The 16,227-nt window shown below is 35.3% G+C and overlaps 1 protein-coding gene and 1 long non-coding RNA gene across 2 annotated transcripts in view; both read right to left on the minus strand.

Moving 5' to 3' along the window:
- Positions 1-1,791: 1,791 nt before the first annotated feature.
- Positions 1,792-16,227, minus strand: part of LOC147568540 (PRA1 family protein B1-like) — a 47,289-nt gene continuing 32,853 nt past the window's right edge. The window contains exon 2 of the mRNA XM_086654960.1: positions 1,792-2,856. Within this exon, the coding sequence (XP_086511086.1) occupies positions 1,961-2,605 (645 nt within the window). The 5' untranslated portion in view covers positions 2,606-2,856 and the 3' untranslated portion in view covers positions 1,792-1,960. The remainder of the gene's footprint in view (positions 2,857-16,227) is intronic.
- On the minus strand, positions 10,059-15,314 carry LOC147568541 (uncharacterized). The gene is made up of 5 exons (XR_015238302.1): positions 15,172-15,314; positions 15,006-15,068; positions 13,548-13,609; positions 10,418-12,474; positions 10,059-10,298 (listed from the first exon to the last, which is right to left on the minus strand). It is a non-coding gene; the product is annotated as an uncharacterized LOC147568541 (long non-coding RNA).

Below are 16,227 nucleotides of genomic sequence, written 5' to 3' on the forward strand. Positions count from 1 at the left end.
GCGACTAGTATGCACAGTTTAACGACTTCTTATCATATTTGAGGGAGATTCTTGGCCCCTCCAGCTATGCTTTAATGTGTCCCACCCCAAAATGTAAGCTAAATGTTGTGAAAAGTGCACACGAAAGTGGTACGATAGAGTCGATCAAGGTACATGAGAAACGCCACCAACTGTACAAGTGTCGCACGCAATGTTAGTGAAGTTCTACAAGCGGATTGTGGGAAGGTAGCAACAAGAGCTAGTTTTGAGCTAGCTCGAATTATAGATACTTGTCCTATCTTTCTCTATTCATTTTAGATTTTACTAACGACCCGAGAGAACAGTGTGGCAATATTAAATTAGGAGCATGATTATGATTATCAATTTACTCTTCCAAAAAAGAATATTCATTATCAATTTATTGACGAGTTAGAATAGAATACCCAGTGGTGAAATCCCTACAAAATAAAATAGGAGAAATTGTGAATTTTGACAAATATTTCAGAGTGCAAATTTTTAACGCAAACAAAGTTATTTCATTTTCTTTCTTTCTCTTCTCCTACCTCGATGTCCGGATGCCACCATCTTTTGTTTTATGTTTCTTCTTCTCTCTTCCCACCACCATTATGTCCATTTATCCTTCTTCTCTATCCTCCTCCCTCGTCCCTCTCTGGCTCTCTCCTAATCCCATCTCTCTCTATCTACCACCATTATGTCCATTTATCCTTCTTTTCTATCCTCCTCCCTCGTCCCTCTCTGACTCTCTCCTAATCCCATCTCTCTCTATCTAATCTTGCGATGCCAGAAAACCGATCTGGTTTGTAGGAAGAGCCGCCAAACCAGATCCCTCGTCCCTCTCTGGCTCTCTCCTAATCCCATCTCTCTCTATCTACCACCATTATGTCCATTTATCCTTCTTCTCTATCCTCCTCCCTCGTCCCTCTCTGGCTCTCTCCTAATCCCATCTCTCTCTATCTAATCTTGCGATGCCAGAAAACCGATTTGGTTTGTGGGAAGAGCCGCCAAACCAGATCGGCTACATGTTTGAGGATCCCCAAATTTATCCGGTTTTGGAGGATTCATAGTTTCTTTTTCGTCCAATTTCTTCCCACCACTTCCTCAGATCTAGGGTTTCTCCCAATAGAAACAATCCTAAAATTCTACCCTTCTCACTCGTATGTATAACCTTCTCACTCGTATGTATAGCGTTTACTCGGTGGATCAACAGTAACTTGAGTTTCTATCCATCTTTGTGTTTGATCAAGTCTTCTTCACAAATATCTAATTTAATCTAGTTTCCATCTGTTACAGTTCAAATTTCATGGCTTATCAATCAACTCTAGCGAGTCTTCTTCACAAATATCTAATTTAATCTAGTTACCATCTGTTTCAGTTCATATTTCATGGCTTATCGATCAATTCTCCGGCTTGGATCATCGGGATCAAGTCCCAATTCAGGGTTTCAATTCTTTAATTCCCCTTTTGGTGAGATGCTACTTCTACTAAAATCTTTGTTGGGGGATTGGCTTGGAGACTCAAAAGTGATACTTTAAGAAGTTATTTGACCAATTCAAAGCAGCTGTGATCAGTGACAAGAACACAAGAAGATCAAAAAGCTAGGGTTTTGTGAGTGTTCTTTATTTTGGCTAATTACTGAGCAAATCAATGATTTTGTCAAAATCACTGAAATTTTAATGTGATGAATGGTTTTCCATCAAATAGGCAGAAAACAGTAAACTTTGGTTAAGAACAAACATATAGTAGAGTATTAAGCAAGTAGTAAAATAGATCTACAAACTAAAATTCACGTTGTTTCAGATCTGAATCTTTTAATAAAGTAAAAGAAAATTGACATAAAAATCTTTAATCAAATTCCACAAGAATCATATCTTATCTACCAAATAGAAACAAAAAAGAATGAATTTTGCCCTAACCAACCTTGTTTTAAGATTAGTTAGATCTGATTTTAGTAGGTTTTGATTTAAACACGAGAAGCAACAAGTGGAGCGGCAGCAGCGGCGGCAGAAGAAGCAGCACCACCAAGGAAAGAAGCAAATCCACCAGTAGTAGTTGATTCTTGATCATCAAGAAATAGATCTTCAGGAACCCTAAAAGCACCATGAACACAAACAATAGCTAATCCAACCATCAAAGCAGAAATAAGAACAGATCCAACGCTAGTGAGAAAAACAACAACGACAGTTGAAACAAGTAGTAAACCTAGGGTTTCACGTTCACTAAAAGTACGTCCAAAGATAACAAGTGGTTGATCGGAAGGACGGAAGATGTAAAGGAATAGCCAAGAAGCAAGTAAAGAGAGAAGAACGATGAGAGAGAAAGGATGAGAGAAGAGAGAGAAAGCAAGAACAGAAGCAAGTAAAGTGAAGTAATTGATTTTAAAGTAAGTGAAATTTTTACGAATACGAGAAATAGCTTCTGTTACTGAATCAGGACGGTTCAAAGCAGATCGATCTACGAGTTCAAGCCATGGACGACGTTGAGAGAAAGCAACTTGAACGGAATCAGAAAGACGAGCGATGAAAGCTCGAAAAGCAGGCGAGGCAACGGTAGGGAGAGATTGAGCGGCGTTTGAACCTGAAATCGGAAGAATCGGAGGAGACGCCATTAATGAAAGTTGCAAGAATTGAGAGGATTGATAATGGGGAAATTGGAAATAGCGGAGGAGATTTAGGAAAGGTTAATAATGGGATGTGTGAACTGGGAAAAGGGTAGAGTGAGTTGTCAATTTGGGTTTGGGCTTTGGTATCTGTTTTTCGGTGAGAGTCGGTGGGGTATAAAAGGTCGTTTTAAACGCGTCCCCTTAATCTGTTCTTCCGTGAGAGTCGGTACGGAAATCCGAAACCCGACCCTAACTGCCTGGACCGGGGAGACCCGACAACCAAAAAGAACCCGGTTTGGGCATACCCGGCCCGAAATATTGGTCGGGGAAAAGGGAAGAAAACATATCTAGAAGTTTTAATAAGGGGTAATTTCTATATAGGTCAAAATAATATAGAAAATAAGTGAAAAAGCATGAAACATTTGAAAATTATTATTCAGGTTAAAAAGTGTACAAATACTAAAATACCCTTTTTTGCCATTTTGTGTAACTAAATTATTTTATTTTTTTTAACTTTAAATCGATATAACTTTTGTTTGAGATGTCGGATTTCTATAAAAATTATATATTTAGAAATGATTTTTCATTAGCTTTCTAACAAGATCCACTTTCAATAATTTTTTTCAAAAAAAAAAAAACTCAGAAAAAAACGATGTTTTTTCCTTTACATTTTTCTGCAAACGTGTTTGCAACAATCAGTTCTGCAAACGTGTTTGCAACAATCAGTTCTGCAAACGTGTGTTTGCATAATGTAAACTGCAAACGCGTGTTTGCATAACGCAAACTGCAAACGCGTGTTTGCATAATTTAATCTTGAGTTGCTTATCTTGCAAACTCGATTTGCAAGACTCGCCTTTGTTGGGCATGATTTGCGAGTCTGCAAGACTCGCCTTTGTTGGGCATGATTCTCTTAGACTTGCCTACAACGATGATCAACTTTTCATCGACTAACCCATTCATATATACACTTACAAGGTATAAGGGTCAAATAACAATATCAAGTTCCCCCCTCATAACTGTTCTACATATATTAAATGATCAACCCCAAGTACTACTTCAGTCACATCTCTGTTGTTGTATTCCTATCTTGATCATGTCAATGCAAAATAAAAGATCATTTCTCTACTTGTAAATACCAAATCTTATTCATCCCCACTTCAAAATTTCACATAACACTTCGGGATACGATCACATAATTAACCCATATGGCCATATGTAATTTGCTGGTGCAAATTAGACACCTCGTCCACTATCTATGGGTGCAACCGATGCAACCGGGACAAACATCACATTTTGAAAAAGAAGAAATGAAATGCCTTAATAGGTAGTATACAAGTAAAAAAAAAAAACAGAATTGGTTCTTCAGTTATCCCAAAAACTGATTTCATTTTTTTGTTGTAACACAAAGGAATTCTCTTTTTCAATACTTATGCCAAGAAGAAGAACTACATGTCCTAAATATCAATCTTCTCCCTCTCTAACTAACCCACTAGATCACATGCCTAAAAAAATCCAGAGAAGAAAATCTCAAATATGGATGTAAGTTTATTGACAGTGCTCATATCTATTTGATGATTGTTACTTGTGTTTGCCCTAATTTAAGAGAATCAGCAAGTCTGGCATTAAAAGAATTAGTATTTTTCGATTCAAGGAAGTAGGAGGATTGAATCTGAGAAAAGGAGTTGTATTAACTTAGGGTTCAAAGGGGAAACACCACAACAGAGGACGCTAGCTTTTCTGGTCAGCAAGCTACCAACCATATAAGCAACGAGGTGCAAACTGGTAGAGAGAGAGAGCCATGGATATGAATTCAGCCATGAGATTTTCGTCAGAGAATTAGATTTAGTAGTGTTGAAGAAACTAAAGAAGATGGAGGCTAGGACATTCTCGAGAGAGAACGTAAAGATGGAGAGAGGAAAAGTGAAAGTAAAGATGATAAGGGTATTTCTGGAATGTGTTTTTTACAAAATGACCTAAAAACTAATTAGTCATATTATTTCAAACAAGATTGACAATTATATATAATAATGTGACACATTTTAGTTATTTAATAAAGTTAAGTGCCTTTTTACTTATTATGTCAAATATTTTGACCTTAACACTCGTTTTCCTTTTAGTAATTCTCTTATATGAAGGGTATAAAATGAAGTAAAATTTTGAAAAACTTAAAAAGAGCATTGTTTGTTTTTGAGTTAATTTCTATATGGCCCCCTACTTTGTGACCAGCTTCCTTTATGGCCCCCTTTTTGTCGTAAATTCAAATATGACCCTTTATTTTCAGGTAAATGTCATTACTACCCTTCCTAATTCTAAATTTAAAACATTAAAAAAAATTATTTCCACCTCACCCCTCTCTCTCTCCACCTCATCTCACCCTACACCTCACCCCTCTCTCTCTCTCTCTCTCTCTCCAATTCACCTATCTCTCTCTTCAACTCACCTCTCTCTCTCTCTCCAACTCACCTCTCTCTTTCCAACTCACCCCTTTCTTCTCCGGCAAGGTGGCCGGCTCTATAATTTTCCGGCCGGCCACCTTCAAACTTAAAACAAAAAAAAATATATTTCTCTCTCTCTCTCTCTCTATTTTTTTTTTAAATCTCTCCACTCTCTCTCTTTTTAAAACTCCGGCGAAGGGGGTTTCCCTTCGCCGGAGGATCTGTTCACGAACAGATCTGTTCGTGAACAGAGAACAACTCTCTGTTCGCGAACAGGTCTCTGTTCGTGAACAGAGACCAACTCTCTGTTCACGAACAGGTCTCTGTTCGTGAACAGAGAACAACTCTCTGTTCACGAACAGATCTCTGTTCATGAACAGATCCTCCGGCGAAGGGAAACCCCTTTCGCCGGAGTTTTAGAGAGATAGAGAGTGGAGAGATTTAAAAAAAAAAAATTAGAGAGAGAGAGAGAAATTTTTTTTTTTTAAAGTTTGAAGGTGGCCGGAGAAGAAAGGGGTGAGTTGGAGAGAGAGAGAGAGAGAGAGAGGTGAGTTGGAGAGAGAGAGAGAGAAAGGTGAATTGGAGAGAGGGGTGAGGTGTAGGGTGAGATGAGGTGGAGAGAGAGAGGGGTGAGGTGGAAATAATTTTTTTTTAATGTTTTAAATTTAGAATTAGGAAGGGTAGTAATGACATTTACCTGAAAATAGGGGGTCATATTTGAATTTACGAAAAAAAGGGGGCCATAAAGGAAGCTGGTCACAAAGTAGGGGCCATATAGGAATTAACTCTTTTTTTTTTGTTGAAAGAAAATACATTAACATTAAGAGTCTATTACAATAACCTAAGTACAAAAACAAAATTACAATACATAAAGTAGTAAAACAAAATATCAGAGCTGAAGAAGTGCAGAAAAGAACTTCGATTCGTATAGCATTCTTCATTCTGTAAGTTGCGAGGCTGGCATCTCTTCTTAAGCATGAAAAAACTTTGACCTTGAGAGTCCGTCTGGATGAATTAAAGATAAAACCCTTACCTAACATCTTGTAACACTTAACATGGATTAAACATACACCCATAGTTTCAAGAAGAAACAAAGGTGTCTGCAAGATGGAACCATAGGATGATTCCGCGGTATCCCGCCAGTATTCTCCATATTCAGAGACCATATCCGATCGAATTCTACAAAGTAGAAACAAGTCAGACACCTGAAAATTGAGATCGCCGTTATAGCTCAAGTATAGGTACTTCGCTAACCCGACAAACGCAAGCAATAAAATTGCGAAAAGGGGTGAAGTGAACTTGTTACAGAAATAGTAATCAGAGTTAAATCTATAAGGTCACCATAGTCCAATGCTATCATCAAAAGGTGAGTAGGAGTATAAGCAACAGAAACTTTATGATGAGGATTGAGATTAGTATTCGAATTCTTGTGTCGACCAGGGTCAAAAGGGAAATTAAGATGAATGATATTTATTCCTGTTCTGGTTGATAGGCATAAGAGTTCAGCAAATGGACGATTAATGATCTTAACCCTATGGAAGATAATCAGGATGAACACAAGCTTAACTCTGCTCATGGTACTATAAGCGTGCAACAACAAAAGGCAAACGATAAAAGAGATTAGATCCAGGCCCGTGAATAAGGATAGCAGTGGAGAGTTAATATGCTTCTTGTTAAGGATTCGATTAAAATCGAGACTGTGATGTAGAATCATAAATTATAACTACCAAGTAACTATTAAAAGGTATAAAGGGAGAAATACTGTCTTGATTTCAGATCCGAGACAACCCCAGCCTCCGAATCTCGCGGCTCACTGATGCTGGAGACTCTTTGTTCATGTCCCTTGTTGATGCTTTGAGAGATATTTGATGCTGATTCTTTTAAAAAAAGAAAAGCATTGATGCTCCACTTAAAAGAGAGCATTCTTGTGTTACTTGAGATTGGAATGGTAATTGAGTTTTAATGTAAAATCCTATAATTTTGGATAAGACAAAGACCCAACTTTAAACTTAATTCAAACTACTTTTTTGGATGATAAATAATAAAATCATTTATAGAATTTACAAGTTTGTTTTGATGTTTGATTTGTTGGTAAAAAATGTATTTGGCACTATTTATAAAGACGCATTTGATATTATTAAATACTTGTATTCTTTTCTTTTTTGTTAAAGGAAATACTTGATACTCATATAGTCATATTACTCTAGAATAGTACCTTGATACTCATAAAACTTATCTATTCACTTATCATGTTTAAATTGTAAAATTAACACACCGTGCAAACAAAGAAAATGCTTTAGAAATATTATCTTGATACTCATAAAACTTATTTATTCACTTATCGTGTTTGAATCATAAAATTAACCTATTTTGTAAACAACTTTTTTCTTGCTAACATGTAGAAATTGTTGAAAACACAAACTAAAAAATTAAAAAACCGAACTTAGATTATTTTTTGTTGTATGGGAAGACAGTCATTAATCAAACACGTTTTTCTATATTTTGATTTGAAGGAAGTGAGGCTAAGCCGTTTGATTGAACCCACTAAATAACTACCAAGATTTGGGTAGTTGGCCATATAAGCCCAAATGACATTATTTAGTTTTGTTTAATTAAATATATTTTTCTATATTTTGGTTCGAGAGGGTTGGGCTGAGCTTCTTCGACCCAACCCTCGGCTAAACTACTTCAACCCAACCCGCCAAATAATAGGCAGTTTGGGTTGGTTGGCCCAACATGTTGGCCATGGAAGCCCAGTACTCCTATCCAATTAGGCCAATATGTTGGGTATTCTCGGACCCTGTTTCAATACAAAAAGGAAGCAAAAAGTTTTGAACTTCCCATCTAGATTGGTTTTAGGATAAACAAATCATAGTTATTCCCCTTTACTCAATGATATTAAACCATGCTTATCCGCTGTATATACGAATACATTAATAATGGCTCCATAAGTGTACCAATAAAAAAGACTTTTGGTACAGGAAGAACACTATTTAGTAAAGGCAGTGCGTTAGAAAGGTCAATTTGTGTATTTGCTCTTCCTTTACCAAATTAGTTTAAGGAGGCGTTATAAGGATCACTTAATAAATAGTGTCAAAATAGAAGGATTTAGATAAAAACTAATAATAAATCAAATATTTTATTCACTTGTAGTTTCTCTCACATAAACAACCAAACCGCTAATATTGCCACTACTATCAACATCACCATTAGTATTAAAAAATTTGCAAAGTTTACCATCACTATAGTCTTAGTTTCGAGCTTTTAAAGATGCCTCAGGATCTCATGGACGAGGAACCACCGTTAATGAAGGAGGTAACCTACATTAAGAAAGAAGATTCCTTTGACTTAAACGAACTCATCGACTTAAACGAAACCATCGACTTAAACGAAGTTATCGACTTAAACAAAGACATTTATAATGAAGATAATATGTCTCAGGTAAAGAAATATCATTTTCTTGTCTTCCTCTATGGTTGAACAAACGTTTTAGTGTTTTACGTCATTTTTTTTCGTAAAGAATTTTCGGTTGAATCGACTGAAAAAGACAACAAATTTCAGTAGGGTCGGCTGAAAAAGACAACAAATTTCAGTAGTAACAACTGAAAAGGATGACAAATTTCGGTTGGGTCGATTGAAAAAGATAACAAATTTCGGTCGGTCCCGCTGAAAATAGTAATAAATTTCAGTTGAGATGGCTGAAATTAGTCTGTTTTTTCAACCGCTTTGGCCGAATTTTTTTAAAATTTTCAGTTGGTGTTCATGAATTTTTATTTATGCTAAGCGAAATTTCTTTTATGTAAATGTCACTTATATATTTTTCGAGTTACATTCTTGTTTGTATTCTTCATTGCAATATTGATACTTGAAATCTTCAAAAGTTACTTTAATTAGTGTTAAAACCCTAAAAATTCATGGAGAAATCAAGCAATAACAAGAATTACAAACTCTCTATAGAGATGAGTGTTGTGTTAGTCATCTAAGGTTGAGGTTTCTATCTCTATATCTACCTTTTAGATAGAATCAAACAGATTTAGGGCTTTTCTCATTTACAAGAGGTTTATCTCTCTTCTATCTCTTTGATTTGATCGAAGGTTTTAGGTCGAACATGATTCTCTCTTCTCTCTCGAAGGTTTTTAGTCGAACAGGAGGATACTCTCTTCTCTCTCTTTTGGTCCAAAATAATTTGATGGGAGTAGGAGTGGCAATTAGGCCTGAACCGACGGGTTTTTTCCCCAACCCGCCCCTAATGGGACGGGTTTTACCGCCCCGTTAATTAAACAGTTCGGGTTTGGTATGAAGTTAGAAAAAACTAATCGAGTTCGGAACGGGTTTGGTATTACATAGTAAACTCCGCCCCGAACCGATTAGTATGTTATATATTAAATATATGTTTTATTTAAGGTTATGTTTCTAAAACTTTAATCTTATGTTATCAATTTAATTATTTTATGTTTTATATTACTAGATTATAGCACGGAACTGTTTTGAAACATTTAACGCGTTTGAATATATATAATTGATGAACATGAAAAAATACTCTTGTTTTATTATATAGATTGTTGAGTGGGCAGCCAAGATATGGCCCATCACGTGGCTAGAGTAAAAATTAAAATGCAAAAATCTATAAAGATTTTGATCTCAAAAATCTGAATCAGACTAATTAAAACTAAATAAAAAGAACAGATACAAATTGTATAAAAGTTTCATTGAACACCGACGTTATTATAATAGAGTAATACCCATGTAATAGATAAGGCATCAAGTGTAAGTTAAAAACAAAAAAAGGAGAAAAGATCATTAGAGGATGCATAAATGTACATCCGCAACAGTGGGTAGTATATTTACAACTATAATAAACTTAACTATAAAGTGTACAATTAGTTTAGTATATTCATAGAAGAATCACCACTACGCAAGTAGTTGCTTCTTCCTAATATCAAAAATTTGTAAATGAACCTGCAAACCAAAACATAGAGGAAAAATAAATCTCATTTCAGAGGTTCCTTTCTTAAATGCAACTCTATCAAGGACAAAAAGATGATAAACTCATATGTACAATATTTTTTGTCCCAACAGGTTCTCTAGGGCTCTATACATACTTTTTTGTTTAATAAATACGCCCAAAATTTCAAAATCTCATAAACTTGTCATGTCAACCCACCAAGACTATGATCTATGTTAAGCTGAGTGTTCAAAATCTCATAAACTTGTCATGTAAACCCACTAAGACTGTGATCTATGTTGAGCTGACTGTTCCATGCCTGCAACATTTTCACAATGACAACAATGGAGCAAGAGAAAATTGAGTCAAACAAACAATTAGGTAAACTTCGAACCCAAAGGTTTCGACAAAATTTGGACACATCAAAGAATGAACAACCTGGCCAGTTTGAGAGTCAAACTCGAACCAATTGATCTTTGTTCCAAGAATATAATTTGTCAGACTCCATTTGGAAAAGCAATCCCACGGATGACCTGTCATAAAACGCTTGTTCAGTTTATACTATGGTCTTTGTTTATACTCCTAGAAATATCTTATTTATACTTTATCGACCTTGGTGTAGTCATTGTCCATCAAAGTACTACGGAGAAAAAAGATCTGATTTGGGCGATTTACATATTGGGCACGAATGTAGATTACTACGGAGGAAAAAGATCTGATTTGGGTGATTTACATATTGGGCACGAATGTAGATTACTACGGAGAAAAAAGATCTTGTTTGGGCGATTTACATATTGGGCACGAATGTAGATCAAACAACCATGAAAATGGAGTAACTGACAAAATGAATACCTTCTTATGGTCAGTGAGCTAGGTTAACATTGTGAACTTATCAATTTGAAACCATTGATGCAGATAACAACAACTGTCACTATAGGTAGATTTTCCAGCAATGCAATCTTTACAAGGTTTGTCCCGAGACTTCAAGAAACCCAATAATCTCCACCCACTGGCCCAACACGACCCTGACTGTGCAGAGACAAAGAGCCTGAGAAATTCCAATGTTAGTTTCCTGTGGCAGTTCGTTGTGTCGATACTGATAGGGATTCCTGTTGAACCATGCCCTCCAGTGATAGCATACTCCGGAGGATCAATAAGTCCCACATAATGCGATTTTCTTCATCGATGTAACGGTCACGCCTATCACCTCGATTAGCAGTACATGATTCCAATATCTTCAGTTGTATTGCATTTTATATTGGGAGTGAGATAACAATTTTATCGTCTACGAATAAAAAAATTGGGATAGACGACTGCGGATGGCTTTTCTGGCAGGTACTTTGGTGCGCATAAGTTACCATCAGTCTGTCTACCAGATTCGCTCGAATAAGATGTTTGTTTTTGAAACGTACTTTGATTATGAAATATAACTCAATTTTTTAAGACTTTGAGCTGGAGATAAATGACAATAACAAATGTTTGTTTTTGAAACATACTTTGTCCATGGCATCTCAAAGCCAATTATAAAACTATTACATAGTAGATAAAAGGGTATTGGGAAAATTATGAAGAAAGGTTTGGTTCTGAAACCTGCCTTTTCGATGGATTCTACAATCTTAGGTCTAATTCCATCTATAAGGAATGCAGACTCTCAAATCGGTATACTTGCAAGATCAAAGAAAATATAGTTAAAGTATCACATAAATAATCTTCACCATGTGGTAGTGAATCTATTGAAAGTAGTAATTAGTAAATAATCTTCAAGTAATCCACTTATATTAGCATAATTTAAGAATCATGGTCTACATATAAAAACTAAATAATAATACAATTTCCAATTAATCCGAATTAGACATCTTCAGTTTACTAATATAACTCAAAATCTGCATGAGCATATTTATAAAAGTACTTGATGTCAAAGTTCGGATAGTGAAAATATAACTCAAAAACTACTCAATAGTCAGATAATCAAACCTTTGCTAACGCATTCATATTAGTGTTCACTCAAAGAAAATTGTTCTCAGAAAAGAACGTTAACTCCAAATTCCGGACAAAATAAGATCTCAGAAGTAACATTCAGCTAAATAAAAAAAGCATCATAAAGATTCATTAGTCCTATTCGACCAACAACTACAAAAGCCTTCCCAGCCAATTTCGCTAGTAGATTTTGAAGATCAAAAACGCTGCAGCAAGTGAAGAACTTGGATATCTGTTTGGAAAACCCAAAATTCATAGTCTAACTTGAAACATTTGCACCAACAAATATGAAAAAAGAAAAAAATTAGTAAAACCAACCTCCTATTTTCCAAATTTTTAGTACCAAAGTCTTAGACAACTAACACAACATGCATCTGCACTCACCAAAATCACCTTAAATCACGTAGTGATACATCTAAACATGGGAGAGAAATTTAAATTCAGGAATATACCGGCTACAGAGGGTTCCAAGTCTCCCTAACGCCAACCTCACCTCGTGAAACAGCAGCAGTCTCAACCTATAAAAATCATGTAACAACATCAATAAAACTATGTAAAGAAATAACGATTTGCCGAAACTCCATGATCCAGTCAAGTCCTCGATCCTCCACAAAAATTACCATTATGCATACAGAATAAGTAATATTCATTTCCATTAACCAAAAATTCGATGGCTAAAGTATCTACCAGACTACCAATCAATCAAACAAACTAATCAAAGACACATCTTCAAAAAAGAAACTAATTAAAGACACACAAACAGACACGCATACATATATATATATATATATATATATATATATATATAATGAAACAAACATGAAATTAAAAAAGAATAAGCGAAGATATTCGTCCCCATTACCTGTTGAGGAGTTGATGAACAGTTAACGATTGTATTTCAGTCTAACAAAGAAAAATAATAGGGAATATTCCACACCTTGAATTTAAAACACTCCATTAACTGCTACGGTCTATAATTAAGTGCAGATGAAACCCAAACACCTATCTATGAAAATTAAAAAAAAAAACATTTAGGTTTGTTTTTCATCAGCAATTTGAAAAGAAAATTAAAACCTATTACTGAAAGTCAAAGGCTGGATCTTCCCCCAATCAATTTCTTCCAAATATTTGCGCGTTTCAGCATTTAACTGTCTATGTCTTTGTGTATATAAAATTTTAGGATGAGTACAAGATTAGGAAAAAGAACAACAATATGATCAGCTGGTAGTTAAGGAGGTTCTTAAAGCAAATAAGTAGAGCATCGAAGAAGCTACCAATTACTAAAATAATCAGAATCAGTAACCAAAACTTCTTTAGGCATTTAATCAAACCAAAACAACAGCAATATAAACCAAGATAGTAATTGGATTTTAAAGTGTTTCAGGAGCATTTAGTTACCTTACTTTACAAATCGACTTGTTAAGTTGTTATATTGTGAAAAGAGGCAAACTATAAAGTTCTTTCTAATCCCGTGTTTTTTCCAATGTTAATCTTCGTACCCCTACCCTATCCTACTGAGAGTAAAATTTTACTCTCTAAATAAAATGAGATTTTCCGGTATAAGAAATGGTAAATATGTAGTTGAAAATACCTGGTATTTGCTTGCTTCAAGATCAAACAAAACTTCCTTAGTGACCTCAGCAAGGAAATGCCCTGAAATGTTTGTTGGCAAAACACAATCACATCGCAGTCGTGCGAAAGCAAAATCCAGTATAAACTTCATTCTAGATGCGCGAAAAAAAAAAAGACAAAGAAAAACTCTTAACAACAATTACTTTTGTCTAAGTAAATGCTCCACCAAACTGCACATGAAGTGTGAACTCTAATGATAACACAAAAAACTAATTTTTACAATTGTGATGCTTAGATTTTCCTGTTTAACACTTCACCAAAATATGAAGCAAGTAATGAAGATTACAGTTTGGAGTGATTGGTCGGAACCGCTAAGTAGCAGAACCCGTGGCGTACGACCAAGAAGGAAACTACAATCTGTACTTTCATGAAAGACAAACCCCCATTGCTGAACTACTAACTAATAGAATTTGTGATCTTTTACATGCTTATGTGAAAGAATTTACGCATTTACTAACAAACAGACAACATGAATCAAGGTTTCAAGTTCCTGAATTGTCATTTGGCAGTATAAGAGTTCTATAATCTTCACAAATGTAAACACTAAAGAAATTCAAAGGAAACCTTTATGAATTTCAGTCTTCGGAAATGTAAATCATGAATCCGATTACTATGATTTCAGCCTCAGTTTGTTGATGATTGTGAGTGAATCGGATTCAAAATCAATTGTTCTTGTTAGATTACCAACTGCCTATTGCTACAAAATCAATGATTTTTTAGGTTGGTTCTTCATCATATTAGACCATCCTGTCGGCCTATGAAATGCTGCCCTAATATTTTGTTAATGAGAAGTAACACCGATTTAGAAGTGAAAAACACACATCATCTGATTCCTTGGCATAAAACGACTTACCCACTCAGAGAAGAAGACATCAATTTAGGGGCTGACAACGTACTCATTCAATGACTACAACACCACATGTTCTAACATCTATCTTTAATGAATTGGCATAACAAAGTTTTATATCTTCTAGTGTTACTCAATAACTAAATAGTTGACTCGGATATTTTCAAGAAATTCTTTTTTACCAAAAGTTTTGGTTTTATGGATTATGTACAACTATACAGAAGCATCATAAGCAAGAAGGAAACTACAAAGACTCACCCCCATTGTCGAACTGCTAAGTAATAGAATTTACGCAGTATAAGAGTTCTAAAGGAACTGGAAGGAAACCTTGCATAGACATTTCACATAGACATTTAACTAATACAATCCATAATCCAAAAAAATTTGCGTAGACATTTCACCAAACATGTAGTGTGCACAAAATTCACATAGACAATCCACTAACTTCTTCGTATTTTTCCTGAATCACAAAATTCACATAGAAAATCCACTAACTTCTTCCTATTTTCCTGAATCCGATTACTATGATTTCAGTCTCAGTTTGTTGATGAAGAGAACAAAAAAACTAACCTCTCCTGCGTCGACTGAATCCCCCACAGGAAGAAGCACAAATAGATTCGGAGAAGAGATCGACTGAATCCCCAAAGGAAGAAGCATAAAAATCAGGAAACCGAAAATCAAATTGAAAGAACATAACAATGAGGAAACCGAAAATCAAATTGATACAAAAACTGACCTTTCCTGCTGTCTAATATCAAATTCTGGAGCCTATTGATTTTTGGAGCTTCTGGAGCCTATCCATTTTTGGGAGAAATTCTGAAGCAAAGGGTTTCTATGGAGAGAAATGAGAAGTGGCAGGACCGAAAGCTGTGTCTGTCCGCCATGAAATGAGGGTGGGATGAGTCACCCAATCCTCTGGTGGATGAGAGTGCTGACATGGATGGGACGGCTGGATTTATCGAAGTGTTTGTCCCGGTCAGCACTCATCCACCTATTTTATTATATTGATTTAAGTAGTTGTAGTGTTTATGATTGATAAACTCAAAGTCTTACAAAATTCTGTTAACAATTGTTATGTTACTTAAAACTAAAATAACTTTTGTGAAACAAAATACTTTGACCCGACCCGACTCGTAAAAAATTAAATGGTGCGGGCGGGGCGGTAATGATTTAGTAATTTTTAATTGGGACGGTTATGGTAATTGAATATCCATCCCGATTGATTATTGGGACGGTTATGGTAAAACCCGTTTACTAACGGGACAGAGTTGGGAAGGGGATGAACCGTCCCAAACCCGCCCCGTTGACATCCCTAGATGGGAGAACCAAAGTATAAATTTGGGACATTTTAAAAAAATGTTTATCCCTCCCTATTCTAAAAAGAGTGCTCTCCCTATCTAATGCACTGCCTTTGCTAAAAAATGCTCTTCCTATACTAAAACCCATAAATAAAACAAAATATTAGTTATTTATTAGATAAAAGGTTCTCTTTTCCAATAACACATGGTTCGTTCTTTTAAATTTTATTTATTTGAATTTAGTCCCATTATGATATGAAGTTTCTTTGAGTCTTGTCCATTGCATAGATTGGAGTAGAAGTAAGAGATGTATATTATATGTAAATAAATGTCAAAATAACATTAGTTAAATATGTGTTGCACAACTCAACAATTCCCTTTGCGAAAACAACTCAACAATTCCCTTCGCGAAAACAACTCAACAATTTTCATCACGAACAGACCCAGATCAGGGTCTGTTCATCTACCAGATCTGGTCTGTTCGTGATGAAGAG

Source organism: Eschscholzia californica, unplaced genomic scaffold (genome assembly GCF_041429995.1).
Source record: "Eschscholzia californica isolate CP2 unplaced genomic scaffold, dmEscCali1.0.p SCAF_1, whole genome shotgun sequence".
In the NCBI taxonomy this organism is placed as follows: Eukaryota; Viridiplantae; Streptophyta; class Magnoliopsida; order Ranunculales; family Papaveraceae; genus Eschscholzia; species Eschscholzia californica.